At 41.6% G+C, this 21,210-nt stretch overlaps 1 protein-coding gene across 4 annotated transcripts in view; it reads left to right on the top strand.

Annotated features, from left to right (window-relative positions):
* PRIM2 (DNA primase subunit 2) overlaps window positions 1–21,210 on the top strand; it is a 302,984-nt gene that overhangs the window by 170,742 nt on the left and 111,032 nt on the right. For all 4 annotated transcript variants that reach the window (XM_030555654.1, XM_030555655.1, XM_030555657.1 and 1 more), the window contains exon 8: window positions 14,108–14,175. In XM_030555654.1, coding sequence (XP_030411514.1) covers window positions 14,108–14,175 — 68 coding nt within the window. The remainder of the gene's footprint in view (window positions 1–14,107; window positions 14,176–21,210) is intronic.

Consider the following 21,210-nt stretch of genomic DNA (forward strand, 5'->3'; position numbering starts at 1 on the left):
CCTGATTGCCAGCTCTGCAAATCCATCCTGGAACTGAATGTCTCACTGTCATTTCTGTTTACTAAAGCAGCACCAGCAGTAAAGATTCTAAGGTCCTGCAGTCAAAATGAATCTAACGCTTCTGTGAATGTGTGAGCAAGATGGGTTCCTGTCCATTCACCTATTGATATATTGGGTTTGCAGTGGTAACAGAAATAAGTAATTTTAAATAACTTAATTTAGTTAGTAAAATAAGTGTATTTATTATGGAATACAAACAGGTGCAAGAGTAAGAAGAATGCCATTACATGTAGTAATTTGTCTGATCACAAGAGGACAAATTTAAAATTTTGTTTCTTTTGACAACTTGTACTGGGTCCAGTGGCATTCCTAATTAATGTATAATCAAATGTTTCTAAAACCAGTAAAATCTGACAAACTTTGTAAGTTTGTTCAATATAATTGTGCTTGAGTGGGCAATCAAGAGTGTCTTATAAAATATTTTACAGTTCAGCATCTCCAAAGTTGCTTGAAAAGGAAGTGAGAATCATTTCCTTGACATTTACTTGCCTTTTTGACATTTACTTACTACTTTTTAAAATGCTTTCATTAATTTGCATTCAGTAAACGCTGTGTTATCTGGCACTTCACCAACTGGAAAGCTGTATAAACCAGGATTTCTGATCTTCATTGAAAATCAGTTTATAGTCCGATAAGCGTGGGGCCGGCAGGTTCCCTCCGTGGCTCTCCGTAAGTGGTGACATGTCCCTGCTACTTCTATGTGGAGGAATGGCCACAAGGGGTTTGGAGTGTGGGAGGGGGTGCAGGATGGGGCTTGTGGCAGGAGATTGCGGCACTGGAGGGGTTTTAAGGTGCTGAATCCAGGCAGTGCTTACCTTGGCCGGCTCCCCGCAAGCAGTGACATGTCCCTACTGCTTCGAAGTGGAGGCATGGCTAGGCGCCACTGTGCACTGCCCCACCCCATGTGCTGGCTCCGCAGCTCCCATTGACCATTTTGTTTTATAATTCTAGGTTTTAGTCACTTTTGCATGGTAGTGACTCACTATCTTTCTTCCTTCCTTCTCTTCTCTTAGATTTGGTTTCTGTCACCAGTGGTGGTTTCAACCACCTGGATCCACCACTGTAGAACCTCTTCTCCAGGACTCCTCTGCCTCCTATCAGGCATGGAAAAGTTGTCCTGCAAACATAAGGCTAAATCTAAGCAGTGTTCCCTATAGGAGGTGGTGTTTATAGGTTTTAGAGAAGGCAAATGATACCCTGTCTGTTCACAGCCAGGCAACCCTCATAGTGCTATTACCACAGAGCTCAGAGTCAGACCAACATGTCAAGTCCTCATCCTGCCCTGAAGAGCCGTTGGCTCCAATGCAAAAAAGCCTGATCAGGAGCTTCTGAGTGTTTTAGGGAGAGTCTCTAAGGTTCAGGAGAATGCTATCTAGCCTGCTTGTACAGTGAGTTCCACAACAGATGAGGGGAGAGAACCTCTGAAAAGATCCAAAGTATCTCTTTTCCTTTCTCAGCTCACTGCACAGCAAACATGGCTTCTACACCATTCCCTTTCTCCCCACTGTAAATCAGCGGTAGTGCTCCTGTATCGCATACAGGCTGGCTATAGAGATTAATTCTGAGCAAGATACAATCAGATGAGTTAATCATAAAATCATTTAATGTACTGCCAGGTATGGCTGAGGTTAGCTTAAATAAGGTATTTTAGACACAGTGCCACGTAATGTCTTAACCGTATAATGCAGGTTAGCATTCCATTACATCTCCCCCTTTAAGTTCTACGTTCCTGCATTTACAATATTTACACTATCACGCTTTGAAGTTCAGTACCTGTCTGTTAAGTGTCTGTGAATTGTACTAGTTTTCTAATTACAGGACCTGAATGTATAACAGCTTGGTCATCTGGCTGTCCATTAGTTGCAGTGACTAGCTGTGATTGGTCTACTATCTTGAGGAGCAGCAAAGAGTACTTTGTCACCTTATAGACTAACAGACATATTGGAGCATGAGCTTTTGTGGGTGAATGCTCACTTCGTCAGATGCATATCCTGAGGAGTTGTCATTTTGTTTTTCATACATCGTCTGTAGAGTTTGCTCTTGATTTCATCCCCATAGCCAAGATGTGTGGGGCTTCAATAGTTCATTCAATGGTTTTGTCACTGTAGAAAGGTCTTGTAGATATCAACAACGGTAACTTACTATCTCCAATATGCATCTCTGTTCTGGTACATTCACTAGTGCATTCAATTCTCAAATTGCTTTTACTTTCTCAGGGCATATGTTTATCTGTTGCAAAAACTCAGTTTGGGGTAGGCAGAAAACACACTTTTCCTTGTTTAGCTTCAGTTCACACTGGCTGATTAGGCTTAGGACTTCATTAAGGGTTTCGTTGTGTTTTTTCTATCCAAGAACCATATATTTTTTTAAACTACAGCTCTGTCCCTGCCTGCAGGTATATGGGATCTTGGGGAGCAATTACCACACTGGTGGGGTGCCAATTAATTTCTTTATTAAAGGGAACAGGAAATGGTGGGAATTTAACAATGACATACGATGGGATGGGGTGTATAGGGTGTTTACAATAGACAATGATGGGGGGGTTCTTATTGAACAGTGTAGGGAGTTCTAACAGTGGGGTACAGTAAGTGGGGTTCAGCACAGTGGGATACAGTACAGTCAATAAGCGTATCAAAAGAAATGCAAAATAAAATGGGTAGCTTCTATATAAAATGGTCAACAATCTTAGATGGAATGTATTAAGTGGTTAGTGGCCTTATATACAATATAACACAATGGTATCAATGCAAATACAAAGTATATCAGAAAAGTGGAAGCAACCAATGGGGTGTTATAATTACAAGTAAAATGTGAATCACAATGCAATAATACAATATGGGTGATAAGTGAAATTATGCAATGTAACGGTATAAAAGAAAAGTAATGACTTAATTTGTGAGGCCAGGATAGCAGATAATCTGTCAAGGAACAGGAGGGGGGAGGGGAGTGAATGATTAGTGGCAACTGATGAGAGGAGCAGCAAGAGACTCTGAAGCCCTGCAGGTGAGAGGAGAGTGCGGCTGGAAGCAGCGAGAGACTCTGAAGCCTTGCAGGGTAAGGACAACGGAGCAGTGTGATGGTGATCTTCGGTAGGGGAGGGGCAGCGGAGAAGGGCTAGAGAGAGGTTTAAGCAACAAGCAGACACCAAAAACAAAGGAAAAAAAAGCAGCAAAGGGTTTGGGAAGTTTCACAGGGGGAGAAGCAGCAAGGGGTTTGGGAAGTTCGGAGAGTGATGCAGACGCGGGGTGGGGGGGGAAGCAGCAAGGCGTTGGGAAGTTCGGAGAGAGTGCAGATGCGGGGGAAAAAGCAGCAAAGGGTTATAACGGAGACACGGAGAAGCACACAGAGGGGGAGATTGGAGCGGGGGAAAAACAGGCATGGGAAAGTTCAGGGAGAGATCAGGACAGCGGGGAGACGAATTAAAGCAGCAAAAACCTTATCTGGCTTAACCAACGACTAGGCAAAACAACAAATATCACAGTTCTAAGCAAAACTATAACAAGCAACTATATGGAGCAACAAAACAGTAAACTATAACAAGGCAGGTGAACTTACAAGCTCTACAATCTTAACAAACTATGACTTATTAAACTAAAAAAAACAAAACCTATGGTGCACCTTATGCTATGGGGAAGTCACAGAGGGCAGAGTGGTATGTGCCCAGGATACAGCTCCCAAGGAAGCCAAGGGATGGTGGCTGAAGCCAAGGGATACAGCTGAAAGCAGAGAGCCCCGAGGCAAAGCCCACAGGAGCAGAGCTTAGCAGCGGCACAAACTTATTTTTAGCGGCAAAGCGCAGCGGAGTTGAAGAGAAGTTTTAAGACACAGACCAAGGTTTAGCTTGAGTCTGTGTGCTAGGGAAACAGAGCCAGCAGCTGAAGTAATAAAATAAAAGTAGGGAAAGTTTCACAGAGGGATTCTTACTAGTCCCCAAGGCAGCAGCAAAGGCAGAAGCAGCAAGAACATCAGAAGGCTCGGTACGGTCTCGATAATCAGGAGATCTCTGAGGCAGCAATTCGTTCTTCGTGGGAGGGGGTTCAAAAAACGGGGGTATGCTCAAAAAATAAAACGAGAGCAGAGAAAGGACCCTCCAGAACCCCTGGCTGATAAGACCAGGCAGCAATGCAGGAACCTTTCTGACATTTGTTTCAAAAATGTCTGTTTTTAAAGGCAAACTCAGGCAGTTTCCCGCCAGTAATCCTGATAGGCTCCCTCTGTCACAGGGGAGGAGGCACAGGGAAAAGACAGCAGGTGAGCACAGAAACATGTCTGGGCAGAGTCCTGTGCAATAGGTGACTCAAAAGCACATGAGGCCTATGACTCATGCCCAGGATCTTAAAAACACAATAGGTCTTGCAGCTCTGGACATTGCCTGCCCTACACCGAGCCCAGGTTCAACGAGGTGATAACAGGACTAACCCTTTAAACAGGGCAGTGGTCCCATTTAGCATGCAGCACAAGTGGCCATCCCTTTGAGAAGGGCAATGGCTCTTGTTAAACAACTCAAGGGGCCCTCCCTTTGAGAAGGGCAGTGGCCCTGGTAAACAACTTAACAGCAAGGGAAGGGCGGCCACAGGAGGAGAACAAAAACAAAATGGAGTATGGGGACAGCTGTTGTAAGAAACAAAATGGAATAGGGGGATAGCTGTAAAGGACAAGCTCCTTTTTTGTTTGTGAACAGTTCTGCCATCTGTCTTTGGAAAATTTCAACTGCACTGATAATCCAACAAGGTAATCTTTGGAAGAAAAATCTCCCAAAAGGTGTGATAAATATAGTCAGTTTAGCACTTCCTTTTGCCAGAGGAATTTGCCAGAATCCACTTGAGGCATCCAGTTTGGAAAATAATGCAGTCACTTTGGGGAGAAAGTCATCCAGTGTTGAGGATATATTTTTCTTTCACAACTGCTTCATTAAGTCCTTTAAGAGCCACACAGTTTCAGATTTTCCCATTTTTCTTTATAGCTGGTACCATTGGGACACACCATGCTGTTCGCTAACAGATTTTCTCAATTATGCCAATCTGTTCCATTCTCTTTAACTCAGTTTCCACTTTATGAAATAATGGGATAGGAATCCTGTGAGGTGTATGTATAGCATATGCTTCAGCATTGTCTCAAAAAATTATTTGTACTGGGTCTCCTTTCAAAAGTACAATATCACCAAATAGTTCACTGAGATCTTCCACTTTTTTCGCTGTGCCCATCATGGCTGTCATGCTGCAGCTGAGAAGGGTGTTAGCCTTTGGTCCTTTGATCGCATGCACTCTGAATGTGTAACTTCCAGGGCTAGTCAAAGCTGTGTCAGGTGACTTCAGCTTTGGGAGAGGTTGAAGGTTGTCAAACCTTAGTCCCAGATTTGGACCTTAGCGTCCAAAATATGGGGGTTAGCATGAAAACCTCCAAGCTTAGTTACCAGCTTGAAGTTGGTACTGCTGCCACCACCCAAAAAATTAGAGTGTTTTGGGGCACTCTGGTCCCCCTGGAAAACCTTCCCTGGGGACCCCAAGACCCAAATCCCTTGAGTCTCACAACAAAGGGAAATAATCCTTTTCCCCTTCCCCCCTCCAGGTGCTCCTGGAGAGATACACAGACACAAGCTCTGTGAATCTAAACAGAGGGAGTCCATCCTCTGTAATTCCAATCCCGGAAACAAAAGCACTTTCCTCTTCACCCAGAGGGAATGCAAAATCAGACTAGTAAATCTAACACACACAGATCTCCCTCTGACTTCTTCCTCCCACCAATTCCCTGGTGAGTACAGATTCAATTTCCCTGAAGTTTCCCAGAAAAGAAAAACTCCAACAGGTCTCAAAAAGAAAGCTTTATATAAAAAAGAAAGAAAAATACATACAAATGGTCTCTCTCTATTAAGGTGACAAATACAGAGTCAGTTGCTTAAAAGAATATTGAATAAACAGCCTTATTCAAAAAGAATACAATTCAAAGCACTCCAGCAACTATAGACATGTAAATACCAAAGAAAAGAAACCACATAACTCACTATTTGATCTCTTTGTCCTTACACTTGGAAACAGAAGATTAGAAAACAGAAATCACTTCTCAAAGCTGAGAGAAAAGCAGGCAGACAGACAAAGACTCAGACACAAACTTCCCTCCACCCAGAGTTGAAAAAAAAATCCTGTTTCCTGATTGGTCCTCTGGTCAGGTGCTTCAGGTGAAAGAGACATTAACCCTTAGCTATCTGTTTATGACAAAGGTGAGTGTGAATTCCTTCTGAGATGACTGTAACATTAGCTCCCAAGTCAATTTTAAAGTCAATAAGCTTTCCAAGAACATTCATTTTCACACTCTAGGCAGGTTCTGAGCCATCTCAAGTGATAAATCCCAGAAACAGTGGTTCTTGATAGTCTGTAATATGTCAGCTCCCTGACTGTGGCAAACAACTGCAAAATGTCTGTATTTTTTGCATTTATAATACTGTGCACTTCTGGGTGAATATGAATCATCCCTTGAGATATGACTTTTTCCATCTCTTATGCATGTAGCCTGGAATTTTTCTCTGTTAGCCTCAGGGATCTTATGATGATGATGATGATGATGAGTTTTAATAGTCATGCTAAATCTCTTTACTGGTTCTAAGCTAGCTTCGTTTCTCAAGTTTAGCAAGTTTTTCTTGATTTTGCCCACTCTGACTTCTTTCCTACTTGAATATCTCTGTCTAGGGTTGAGTCTATCTTCCGTTTACTCCTGGAGGAATTCTGCATTACTACGCGTGTGCATAATTGATAAGCCCTGCAGATTACTAAATTGTTGCACAGAAAAAAACTTGTCAAGATGTTGCTGCGGTTCTGCCTTTAGCCCACCAGAGGGCAGTGTGGCACAAGAACAGCAGCAGCTTCCAGCAGAAATTAACTTCTGCAGGTCCACCTTATGCCCAGCTGAGGGCACTGTGCTAATAGAACAAAGCTACAGCTCACAGCCAGCTAAGGAAGAGAGAGTCTGCGGAGCTTTATTCACAGTGCCTGTGGCAAGGGCCGCAGGCGGGGGTTATGGGGAGACAGACAGCATGGGTTGCTGGGTGCGGGGGAGGTCAGACAGGATCATAAGGGCTAGTGGGGAAGGGCAGATTGGGGCAGGGGCTGAATGGGAGTGGAGGCACATGGCCTCAGGGGGAGGGAGGACGGGGGGAGGAAGTGCAGAGTTGCATAGGGACAGGGGTGTGGCTGAGTGAGGCCACAGACATAGGTGCTGGGAGCTGGGCGTGCTGGGGATGCTGCTGCACTTCCTGGCTTGAAGTGGTTTCCATTATATATAGGCTTTAAAGTTTGATTCCATTGCTCTCAGCACCTCCACTATCAACATTGTTCCAGCACCCCTGGGCATAGACACACAGGGACGTAGGGATAGAGGAGTGGCTGGGTGAGGGTGCAGAGACTATGGGGACAGGGACAGATTTGCCTGACTGAATGAGAGAGGCTAGGGGTCAGCCAGGGTCTGCATGGGGGAAGCTCCCTAACAGTTCCCCCCCCCCCAATAAAAAAACCCAACAACCTGTTCCATACTTTTTCCACTCATACCAAACAACCCTCCAAGTTCACATGCAGGCACCTTCCCAGCAATTTGCTTCCCTCTCCCTCTCCTCCGTTACCCCTGACTCCTCCAAGCCTTTGCACTGTTTCTGATGGGTCAGGGAAATACAGTTCTGTATTGTAGTTTAAATTAATTAGTACTTAGAATTCTGTATTGATATGCCTAGTAAGGAATCTATTTGTCAAAAAACATTTCCTGGATCTTTTTTGCTGTCTGCATTGTTACAAACATACTTGCTGACAGGTATTTTTAAATAAATAACCCAAAATAATTGAAACTGGTTTGATTATATTGTGTTATTTTGACAAGTAAAATATGCAGAATTTTGCAGATTTTGAAAATATTGTGTGCAGAATTTTTAATTTTTTTGTTGCAGTATTTTTATTATTTTGGCACAGAATTCCACCAGGAGTATCAATTGTAGCTGCTGGGAAAGATTTTTATCTGTTAATCCAACAACCAAATTCTGTCTGTTTTTTATGTTTTACAATCCCAAAATCACTGTTCTCAGCCATTTCATGAAGAGCTCTTATAAATTCTGTGGTGGAAACATGCTCTTTCATTAAACACAGTTCTCTGAGTTATAAAGTATGCATCAAACTTAGCCGGAATCTTTTCATAATCATCTTTGTGACCATCTTCAGTAAAGTCAAAGGATTTTCAGATATGTTCCACTTGCTTCCTCATAGCATAAAAAAGATGGTACTTGTACGTCTCAAGTTTCTTTGTGGAGCTTGTTTGCAATTCAGAATCTTGCAAAATACTGCTTTCAGTCTGTCCATTGTGAAGGTTTGTCAAAGCTGATGTTCTGTGGGGCATGGAAGAGTGCCTTGTTGATAAGTTAATGCAAACTTTGTTGCTTTGTTCCTTCAGTTTCTGTTCTTGCACTGGTTTACTTCTGACACTATGCCATTCTCATGTATCAAACACAGACTGACTACAGAGCTTTCTTCTGAGCAAGATATACACCAGATGTGTTCATCAGAAGATCCTTTAATGTACTGTTGGGAATGGCTGAGGTTAGCTTAAATAAGGTATTTTACACATAGTGCCAGTTAGTGGCTGAAGAGTATAATACATGTTATCGTTCCATTCTGATACTTAAGGGTAACTCTTTCAAACCCCTGAGACGTTCAGGTCCGAAAAAGGCATCCTCTTCGCAACACAGCAATTAATGTTAATGAACAGTTTTGTTTAAGCCTCGTCTCCTTTGCCCCCAGTTGTTTCTTTTAACCCCTGCTTCAGCTACAGGAATGTACAGAGGCTCTGACAGCGCTCTGTATTGAATTCACTGCTCCTTTCCCAGCACTGCATAATTTCTGGGCATGCAGAGAAGCCTGTCGCTGCTGGGAAGCCCTACCTCAGATAGCAGTGGAATTGGAATTATGCCCGCCTGGCTTTCAGCCTAAGGAACCTTGTTCTGCCAGGGAAAGGGGCTCAGATGCCAAAAGGCAGGAAAGGGTATCTCTCTCCACTACTCCCAAGCTCCCCATCTGATTCCACATTAAAATGGGGTGAGCACTTCAAGCAGTCTGTGATGAGAGCAAAGTCACATGAGGTGTTCGCTCCCCATGAAACTGCACCATCGTGGGATTGTAAAGGAGTAAGTGGAAAAATCACTTCACTGTTCAAAATGACTCTAGATTTACTGTAGAAAAGCCTTGAGTGGTACTAGGTGGTTCCTGTAGTACGTGCGTGCTAGCCAGCCTGGGGGAGCAGACAATCATCTATTAGGCTCCCAGGGTCACTTAGCAAGCTGTTTCCACAACTGAAGTATTTGTCTCAGTATTTCTGGGTTGAGTGGTCCCCAGGCCAGCATGTTACCTCTCCCCTTCAAACTGCCTTGGAAAGTGCCACACACAAACCTCCCCCTCAAAAAACCTTTAAAAGCTGGAGGACTTTTCCAAAAGAGGATGTCAGTGGGTTCACAAGGAATTAATTAATATTAATAAAATAGCTTTCCTTCAGGCACTACTGGATAGACAGTTTCCTATGGACACTGTCTGTGAGAACATCAGAAGGTCCAAATGAGGATTTTTTATTAAAACCAAATATTAAATTAAAATTTTCTATCAAAACAGAATTTTCATATGTTTTGGGAGCTTTAGGTTGCTGAAACAGTAGCTCCACCTTCATAGTGAAATACAGTCACAGGGATGATACTGCACAGCAATTTTAAAGCCTTTGCTATAGCCATTCAGAACAAAGGTTTTATGTAAGAAAAGCCTACTTAGTAGCTACCAAGTGTCATGTCTTGGAGGTAAGATCCTTGTTTAAAGTGAGATATTTCTGTCCTGATCAAACCCTTGATGTGATGTGTAACAAGAGCAGCAGTTTCTACCTTTGTACCTATAGCAATTATTCATCTGAGAGAGATATCTTGTGCATCCAAATTGACAAATTTTTTGGTGAAATATTAGAGCTATATGGGGAAATATTAGAGAAGTTAATAGCTGGTATTGCTGAGAGGCCCTAATCCTTACTGTTAAAGACACCATGCCAACCCAGGTTATTTCTAAGGAACTATAATCTTTAACAGAGGGAAGAAGCAGACGCTTCCAAAGAAACCTAGGTAAAATTTTCCCCAAAGCAACAAAATTCTGAGCATAATAAAGACAAAAAGATCAACCCTCCATACCGAGAATCTTAAGAAATAGGTAGTAACAGCAATGCAGGGCTCCACAATTTACACATCCAGACAGCATGCTAGTCATTGCCCTGTCTAGAGAAACGTACTCATTAATACTGGACAACTGCTGGAAAGGATTCATACCCATCACTTGCTCAAAACCATGAAGAGTGTTTGAACCTAATGCAGAGAATTGCTCACCCATGGATCAAAATTGGCATGGCTCTGGCCATAATTTTACCCTTTGCAGATCTTTACCATCATAGTATCAGCCTTATGAACATTCAGTAGGTGGGTATATAGAACTCTCTATTTGCATATCATCAGATGCAAGTTTAATCAGGATAACAGAGAGGACAAGCCTTTGGCAGGTATTTCTAGTCTCCATTATTGCAGAAAGGCAGATTTTGGAAGCAGTTCCCCTATCTATAAAAGAATGACTCTGCTGCTTTTGTGAGGAAAAAGCTACCCTTATAGGTCCAGAAAGTTCCTCTTTCCATAATTCCTGGGAAATATTTCTCCCATAATTTTGTTTTATCCCTTAACATTCCTATTGAAGGTTTTAATATAAATGGACATTCCTAGTGCTCTAAAGATATACACCTCTACCTTGATATAACGCTGTCTTTGGGAGCCAAAAAATCTTACCATGTTATAGGTGAAACTGTGTTATATTGAACTTGCTTTGATCCACCAGAATGTGCAGTCCTGCCCTCCCCCCCGCCAGAGCACTGCTTTACCGCGTTACATCCAAATTCGTGTTATATCGGATGGTGTTATATCGAGGTAGCAGTGTATTTAAAGCAGATGGAGTACCATGCCAATTGTACCCTGTTCATCTCTTCCCATCCAAAATGCCAAGGTCTTAGAGTGTCAATGTTGCTGCAGGGAAGGTGTTAAAATACTGCACCAGATGGCATGCTAGACATCTGAGAAACTGTTCACAGAAGTGCCTCAGGATAACTGATGAAAAAGTAAGTTTTCATTCCTGTACGCTGGCATTGTTAGGAAGGTATAATGGGTTGGTTCCCCATAAATCCTTGCTTTATATTGAAGGAACTTCCTTTCCTGCCTATTCTACTACAATAAAAATCAACACTCTGTGAAACCTTTTCCCTCTGTCTGTGATTGCTTGCTTGCTACTTCCTATTAGCGATAAATGAGGAGTGAAGCTGTGCAACAGAAAGAAATTTCTTACCTGAAAAATGTCATACAAACATTTAGCATGTCTGTTCTATGTCATATGTTAACCAAGATGATGTTGGAGTACAAAGTTGGAGAAGAGGGCACTCCGCTTAAGGAATTTCATAAAATCAGAAAGGCAAGTTCAACTAATTTGTTCATTTTAGGAGCTCAGGTGTATTTTTGTTGATACATGTTTGTATGAATACATGATGTTTACTAAAATTTTGCGTTATATCAAACACATGGGTGTATCTTTCTAATTTTGCTGCTTTGCATTATGTAATTTGGCTTCACTAAACCACTATACCTGTTACAGAAGTATTTATGAACAAATGGAACACAATTTTTGAGGATATGAGCAAACATATTATGTAGATTTACTGGAAGTTGCTTTCATATGAAGATGTATTAGTCATTTAAAATAAACAATACCAAACTTCTCTAGCATTTTCTATAAACTTGTTTTTGATTTATAATTTTATTTTTTGTATCTTTTTAAATATTAAATAAAAAGAGAAGCAGGTGTTCCAAAATCAAAATCAGTTATTTTATTTAATAATTCATTGTATTAACATTCTAAAAGGTTCAGTTCTCTTCATGAATATAATTTCCGCTTTCTAAAATAAAAATATAATTATCAGCAGTATTGGTTTATGTAAATTGAAGTGATGACTCTAGTATAAAATGACTGCTTTGTAAAACATTTTACTGTTTGATGCTATGAAGACAAAATGTTTGGGTTTTCTGCCTGAAGAAATTTGTAAATTAATGCATAGTATAATAAACCACTGTTTAAATCTGAATTTAGTGTAGTAAACTACAAGATCCACAGGATTTTTCTGAAATAGTGGCAAATAAATACAGCGCTTTAAATGTGTATGTAGGTTATTTAAAATTAATAGGGCATAGTGATTTATTTTTCTGTACATAAAGTAAGAATATGGTTTGCAAATAAATTTTTAACAGTTTTATGGAATATTGTCAACAAGAAATTATTAGGTATTCTCTAAGTCACTAATGAAGGTGAAAGTTTTGTACTACTGAAGTTATAATCAGTCTGTTTAGATTTAGAGTTGCATTTTCAGTGATAAACACCGATAAAATGTCCTTACTAAATATTTCAGTGATGATGTTGATGTTGTATTGTTCATCGTGCTGCTATTCCTAAAATGGTCAGACGTTGTTATTGACCCCCTGTTGCCAGCATTATAGAAAGTCAGGTCAAATTGCTAAGACCTCATGATCTTAGTTCTAAGATTTCTTTATTCTAAAAAACCCCTCTTCTTTGTGTTTTTTTTTGTGAGTTGTAGAATTGTTGTGTATGTACAGATTTTAAACATTTTTTTATAATTAACTTAATATTATAAATTTCATAAAGTGAAATATGTAGATTTCTTTAATTTGTTTGGATTCTGTGTAACAGCTAACAACCACAGCCCATAAAGTTTGATTATAAGAATAGAATTTGATTTACATTTAAAGGAAAAACATAATAAATTATTCTGCCAGCAGATAACCCCTATTTTCTTTGTATCACTTCTCACATTTAAAGTTTTTCTGCCTTGTCTGTCAGGTGTTATAAGCAGCATGTTTCAAGGGCAATCATATTAGACTTCTTCCCTCCCTGCTTTCCTGTTTCAGCAGATATGAAATTAGAGAACGTCCTTTTCGTGTGCTAGCTCCAGGACTCTACTACATACACTCTTCCCCTGTGCCATCCAAATGCAGACTGTATTTTGAAGCAGTTAGACTGCTTGGATGTGAGTCTTTAGGTTACAGTAGATATCCTGGGTGGACTCTGTAAGTCTATGAAAACTGCTAGACTGCTTCCAATTCACACTCTATATATTAAAATGGAAATAGAATCATAGAATATCAGGGTTGGAAGGGACCTCAGGAGGTCATCTAGTCCAACCCCCTGTTTCAAAGCAGGACCAATCCCCAGATAGATTTTTGCCCCAGATCCCTAAATGGCCCCTTCAAGGATTGAACTCTCAACTCTGGGTTTAGCAGGCCAATGCTCAAACCACATCATATTAGTTTACTAATACACATTTTTCCAGTCTTCCAATGAGACAGGTACTTGTAGAATTTGCAGAGGTCAACTGATAATCCTCCTAAAAGGAGTTAAATAATTATGCATCCTTAAATAGTTATGCTAAACAAATGAGATGGAAAGTTTACAGGACAAAGTAACATGCTATGATTTAAACAGAGGCATGCTAGTATCAATCTTCATATACCTTTGTGAAGAACCACAAAATATTTATATTTATAAATCTGAGATTGGCTACAAGTTTATTTTTATTTATATGTTTTGTTATTTATATTCCATAGGGCATTTATGTTGAACATTACTGCCCTCTAATTTAAATATGCTTTATTAAAAGTAAACATAAAATTCTCAGACACTAGTCTTGCTATTTAATTAAAATAAAATTAAAATCAAATGCATTTTTAAATATGTATCTCCACTAATTTATGAATAAATATCTAAGTTTATTATAGTTTTAGAAATACTGTATTTTGTCATGTTATCAGATATATGGAGAAAGTATATCTTGTCCCGTGCTACCCTAAGGAAAAAATATATAATTGAAACAATTTCTTATATCATTGCTGCTACATTATCATATTCTTTAATTACGAGATTTTGTTAACTGAAATCTTGTTTTCTTCTAGCTGACAGCACGATCACTGCCTGCTGTACAATCTGATGAGAGATTGCTGCCTTTGCTTAATCACCTCAGGTAACATGAATAAGAAACATAAATTTATTCATCCATAAAGTTAAGAGAATTATATCTGTAATATTCAAACTTCTTCAGATCTGTATTGGTGAGTGAAAGTGGAAAAACTGAAAGAAAATATTTTCTTTTCATTTCAATACTATATTGATAGGAAAATGTACAATTTCATAAAGGAAATGTAAACATTTATTTTGAGCCAAGTATGTGACTTTGCCTTTACAAGAACAGCTAAAGAAAAAGATTCCATAGCTGTTACCGAAAACACTTTTTCTCTTGTAGGTTCTTTTATATGACTAAATGTAAAATTATTGTTCAGATTCTTCATGTACAAAAGTCAGCAAATTCAAAATTCTGGCATCCAGAGCATTAACTTATTTTATGATTTGTATTATCCAGGAAGAACATATCTTGTAATCCATCACTAGTGAGTGAGTCCACTGGTGAATGGATTATGGAGGCAGCTCTAAACTGTGAAGCAGTAGTATGGCCCTTTGGACTCATCCAGGAACAAGTAGTCAAATCATCCTTCTTCCTGTATAAGGAGAACAGGAGATAGTATTCCTAACTGAGCTCCTACCTTTTCTTAATTTTCACTCCCAGCTTTTCTTCTTATGTTTTTCATTTTAGCCATAGAATCAGTCCTTGCCTTTTTTAGATGACTCAGCTACTTTTCTGCCTTTTTGGAAGGGGTAATTTGGCTCTTGGAGGGAATAGCCACAAAAAGGAGATTCACATAGCCGGTGATGTGTACGGTTTCACATAGATGTGTGTGTAATGCCACTTCTTCCCCTCCCATTAATATATAGTGTCATAGGAAAGCATGACACCTCACAGACAGAAGTGTGACATTTTATGATGACTTAAAAAATGAATATATTACTGCCATGTACCTTTTATTTGTGTGGATATCTGTAAAATGAACTTTTGGCTTTTATTAACATCAGGACAATCAGAAACAATTTCATATCTTGTTGGGTTTCAATGCAAATTGTATTTGAAAAAAGTTATTAATAATTGTGCATAGGTATGTATATAAGGGTTAAATCATATCTGAGAGAAGAGAATTAGAAAACACATCTGTTAAAAATGTGTCTATTATGTGAGTAGGACATTAGTGGTATATTGTAAATTCACACCATTGATATATGTAATTTCTATAGTTCTTCTTTGAGTGGCTGCGAACGTGTATTCCAGTCAGGTGTGTGTGTGTGCGCCAAGTGCGCTGAAGCCACCGAACTTTTTGTAACAGTACCTGTCTGGGTGATGTACGTGCCTCAAGTCTGCTCGTGGCCCCTTGTGAGTCTGCATAAGGGTAGCACCATTCCTACCCTCCTCACTTCCTTTGCACCACCTATGGCCTGAGTCAGAGTTCCTCAGGTGATTTACCTCATGGTTGTTTTAGACTGTGCAGTCAATGAGTTACTTCTCTGCCTCCTTTTCCTGTTAATAGTTAGGTAGTGCTTAGTACACAATAGCTAGTTTACCTTACTGCTTTGTTTGTTTCAGTTAATTTGTTTTCTGTGCGAAGCTCTGGTGGCATATGCTCACCTGGCTTTAAGCACTGCTTACTGTGTGAGGTACCTACTCTGCATTGCCTTTTATGTCTTAGTGAGGGACCTGTTAAAGAGAGATATCTGCTGTCCTTTCAAGGAAAAGGATGAAGATTTTCAGAGATCTGCACCATAAGCAATCCTCATGGAGCAGGTGATGACACCCACCTCAGCTGCTCTTCCTGTCTCTTGGGCTGCTACAGAGGGTTCAGTGATTTCTGATAGACCTTGGACTTGGACTCTTCTCCTTGGAGAAAGAAATGACCTGAAAGAGGACTCATAAAAAAGACTGGAGCTAGTTCAGTTTGAAAAAAGACTCTGCTTCTTCTTTGAAGAAGGACACCGAACATCACTGGAACTCCTCAGTCACTCAGGGTGGAACTGGCAGTTGACCATGTCTTCCCAATACTGTGGCAGGAACATGTTGGTACCTTACCGTTGATTCTGGTACTGTCTCTGGGATGGACATTGAGTCCAATACCAAGGAACATGGTTCTAGCACCGGCATTATTACCACCAATGACTCCACAAGCGTATGAGACAGCAAAGGATTTGCTTTGTCCCTGCACCCTTGTCTCCCCTGTGGTGCGGGAGTCCTTTGTACTAGAGGCACCTCCTCCTGTTCTTGGTTCATCCAAATCTATGGATCTGGTAGAGACACTCTCAACAGCACCATTGTTGAGTCTAGCTAAGAAACACTGCAAAGATGTGACTTTGATTCAGTCTTCAATACTGAAGACTATTTGTGGCTTCAGTATTGCCACAATCCTTAGGCTGGGTACTGACTGTGACTTAAATTTTTGCACCAACAGCAATGTATTCCTTGGTACCAAGTCCCTCCACATCTTGAGGTGCATTTGCGGTACCAGCTACTTTATTGGTATCAGCACCAATATTGACCTCTTCTCAATGGACCAGAGATAAATCAGAATGCCAGGTGGCCTCTTCAGAGCTAGCATCCCTATCCCCTACTGACCATTCGGATGCTGCCTGGCAATGGAGTTCAGAGTCTCCCTCCTCTTCACCATCCTTTCCTAGGTGCAGTCGGTCTAGCGAGTCTTAGACCAGCTCCTGAAGGAGAGCATTGGTACCAAGAACAAGACCTTTCATATAGCAGAGATAGGCCTGGTTCCTACTGGTTGCCTATTCCCTGCATGTTTCCTTAGTGACCTTTTTGTAACTCTTGGTTATCTCCCACTCTTCCAGGTCTTGATCGCTGGCACACTTGAGCGGAAGGTCACCAGACTGTTCTCATATCTTGGAGGCCCATGCAGATACTCAGCACCCAGTCACCCAGAGAAACCAGTTCTGCAGGATGAACCATTGCCAAAGGAGCACATTCTATTACAAGAGGACACACGGTCCCCTGTTACCTTGTTGTTGCCCTCACTAGTTAATTCCATGGCCTCAGATTCCTCGTCTCCAGTTCTGGAGGATTTTAAATTTTATCGAGACCTAGTGAGGAGAGTGTCAGCAGCATTGGGCAGTCAAGCTGAGCTTGTACAAGAGAACATTCTCAAGCTTTTTGGACGTTCTTCAGGTGACAGTCCCTGGGAGGCTAGCTCTCCCTATATATGAGGCTGTTTTTGAACTTGCAAAGACTTGTGGCACATGCCAACCTCAGTGCTGACAGCCAAGTACACAGACAGACAATATAATGTCCCGATCAAGGCTTTGATTGCTTTTATTCCCCTTTGCCCCCAACTTCCTCATGGTCACTGCTGCCAGTGAGAAATCACATCAAAGGAGCTTCAGATCAAATCCCAAAGAGAGAGTTCGAGTGCTTGATTTATTGAGGAGAAAAATGCAGCATGTGCATAGCTAACTGGTGTGTGCTGTTATCAAAATATAACTTAGTAACGTGGGGTGCAGTGTCCAAGTTTTACTGGCAAGCTACCTGAAGAAAGGGAGTAGGTTTCTTGTAGGGAGTAAGGAAGGAGTTTAGAGCTTTCCTTGCAGAACGCCACTTTGTGGCCACACATTGTTCCAGTCAGCACTCAGTGTCACAGATGCTTCTTCCAGGATAATGACCCCTGCAATAACAACGAGGAAAACCTTGTGATTACAAAACTCCAGCATAGCCCCTAATATCCAATGAACCATAGAGGACGTCCCTTTGGATGGTAAATTTTTCTTCTCTGACAAATCTGATGAAACTTTGCACTCGTTTAAAAATTCCCATTCTATGCTCTGTTTGTTGAAGGCCTTTACCTCTGCCCCTGAGAGAGAGCAGTACGAGAGACCCTGCAACAACAATACTCTCAGCAGCCTGAAAACCTGTTGGGGCAGAATGACTTTTAGAGGAGAAGGCACAAATCACAGAGAAGGCGGTCCTTTAGCTCCAACTCAAATCAACCAGCCTACTCTCAGTTGTGGGAATGCAATATATTTGACATTTTCCTTGAGCATATCAATGCAGTCATCAGCAATCTTTCTGCTGTCTCTTTTCCTTCTGGGGTTAGATTGTTCCGCTTCTTCAAAGCCTGTAACAACAGACAAGTAGCTCCCAAGCACTATGTGACTGGGATACTATATCCAATTCCTGTCCATCCTCTTCTCCCACCCACCTTTCCTGACCCTTTTCAGGGACCCTCTTCACGAGTCAGTGTCTCTTCAGAAAGTTCAGTCTCTGTGTGTCTAATGGTACACTTTCTCCAGGCAGTGTTAGTTAGAGCACTTGCACCCCCACACCCGCATCACCAAACATTCTAAGTGTGACCCCATATAAAGGGTGCTGTGCCTTCTACTGCCTCAGTTCTTTCCAACCATTGTGTCAGATGGAAGTGAATTGCTCCAGGCTATTTGGATCCAGGTTTTTCTCCATTCTCGCTGTCTTGGTGGTAGTTTAGAATGGTTTATAGTTTAGTGGTAAATACAGTTAAGTTAGCTAGTAGCTCGATTTCGGGTTATGACTGAACTGAAAACGAAAAAGAAGCTGGGATTCAAAAGACATGCTTCATGCCCAGCTATCCCCCTGGCATTGGAAGACCATATTAGGTACCTGAAGAGCATGGAAGAGGGCCACTTTCTATCTCAGTGTTCCATCTGCTGGACTTTCAAGCCTAGAACTTGCAAGGAGAGGCAGAGCAGATTGCAGCTGCTTCTCCTTAAGGAGGCACTTGAGGCTAAACATGTGGGTTCCAGGCACTTGTTGGTTCCAAAGCCCAAGAGACCAGTCTTGGATCCAGTGACTTCCTCCAGCAAGTCAAAGCAGCTTAAAGGTCCAAGGATATCAGAACCTTTGTTTGGTCCGATTCCTGGATTCTGCTACTCAGGATTCAGGGCTTCGAAGACACTATTGATTGAAAAAGTTACTGCCTGCTATGGAACCAAGAACCTCATTGTTTGCTCTAGTTGTGTTGGTTCTGGAAAAGAAGGCAAGGAAGAGCAGTGTGAGATCCTATACATCAGGTTTGTGAGATCAGTCTGATTCTGATAGGGTCTCTGTGGCTCTGAAACTTAGCCCTGTTACAATTTCAGCTTCACGGACCTGAGTATTTCATCAGATCCTGTGCCATCCAGGTTTTTGGCTCTGGCTTCAACCTCTGCTTTGGTTCCACGTCCGTCTGTGGATCCAAAGAGGGCTTTTACTTTGATGACTGATGTACATTATTTGGCTTCTAAGCATTCTTCTTCTCTGACTGAGATACAGAGAGTCTGGAGGAAGACACAGGTTTTATCAGTTTCAGAGATCTGTGTTGGCTTCACCTGAAAAAAGGAGAGGAGCAGAAGAGGTTTAGTTTTTCTCCTGATTCATCTATACCGCATCTTTCTAAGACTCCTGCAGGGTCTCAGCAAAGAGTTTTCTGTCCATTTATTTCTCCCTCCACCGTCTGGGTCCCATGCTGTCTCAGGCATGCTTCATCCCAGATTTGAGGCCACATCTTTAATTAGAGGAGAAAGAAAAAGAATAAAGAAACTTGTTTGCTCCCAGTTCTTGCCTCCTTTTTCTCCTCCTCCTGCAATGTTCTTAGATCCCAGTTGCTGGGGAGATTGGCAGTTCTGGGCTCCATGGCTTTCCTGAGTGTCACCACTAGAGGAAATTTTCAGTTGTCCTCCTTATGAATGGAGAGGTGATGTTTCATCTGTAAGGATCTGGCAATGATCACATCCTTGGATCTGGTTCCACGGGATCCATCTGCATCTCAAACAGTGGTGCTTGATAATGTGTCTGAAAGGGAAGATAGCGCCTCTTTTTGAAAACTGATGCAGATTATAATCCAGATCTGTCAAGTAAGCAAATTGGAGTGGCTGCTGCTTTTTCCCTTGTGAGGACACGCTGCAGTTCCACAAACTTGTGGATTGCATGGCGTCCATGTTGAACTTACTTACATTCAGTAGCCCTGGAGGAAACCTCCCATCTGATGTTCAGCATTTGTGGGGCTATTTTGAGGAGTAGGATGTTGTTGTTATTAATTCTTGCTTAGCTGCACCATGCTGTGACTGTTTGATCCGCTTCTACCTCTTGCCAGCCCGTTTCCAAGAAGGCAAACAAATTATATCAGATATCCTGGGAAGTTTTTTCATATTTTCACACACACCCTGTATTTAATTTGATGATGACAATGATGGCTACTGCCAGTAGCAGGTTGACATCTGGACAAGCACATTCTACTCCATCTGATGGAGAAGGGAAGAAGGCTGCTGCTCTGGGGAGAAAGATGTTCCCTTCTTTCTCTCTTGGAATGAAGGTGATTGTGGTGGGGTGGCTGCCCCTCACTGGCAGAAAAGGGATTAAAAGCAGCTCTAGGGATGCAGCCAATCAGGGCCGATCAAGCAGGCCCATATAAAAAGAGAGCTGCAGGACAGAGGAGGTTAGTTAACTGGTTGGAGCTCAGGGAGGAAGGACTGTATCTCTGGAGGGCTCAGAGAACTGCCAGCACCCTGGACAGAGCAATGCTGCAAACAGGGACTGGGGAAACTAGAGAGAGCTCCTGGCTGGTTGCTAGGGCCTGCAGGCTAAGGCCATGTCTACATCTAAAATTTTGCAGCGCTGGTTGTTACAGCTTATCATAACCTTATTCCCAGATTCTGGACCTTAGCGTCCTAAATATGGGGGTTAGCATGAAAGCCTCCAAGCTTAGTTACCAGCTTGGACCTGGTACTTGCTGCCACCACCCAAAAAATTAGAGTGTTTTGGGGCACTCTGGTCCCCCTGAAAAACCTTCCCTGGGGACCCCAAGACCCAAATCCCTTGAGTCTCACAACAAAGGGAAATAATCCTGTTTCCCTTCCCCCCTCCAGGTGCTCCTGGAGAGATACACAGACACAAGCTCTGTGAAACTACACAGAGTGATTCCCCCTCTCCGTTCCCCAGTCCTGGGAACAACAAGGACTTTCCTATTCCCCCAGAGGAAATGCAAAATCAGGCTAGCAAATCCAACACACAGCTCTCCCCTTGATTTCTTCCTCCCACCAATTCCCTGGTGAGTACAGACTTAATTTCCCTGAAGTAAAGAAAAAACTCCAACAGGTCTTAAAAGAA

This window comes from Gopherus evgoodei, chromosome 3 (genome assembly GCF_007399415.2).
Source record: "Gopherus evgoodei ecotype Sinaloan lineage chromosome 3, rGopEvg1_v1.p, whole genome shotgun sequence".
Classification (NCBI taxonomy): Eukaryota; Metazoa; Chordata; order Testudines; family Testudinidae; genus Gopherus; species Gopherus evgoodei.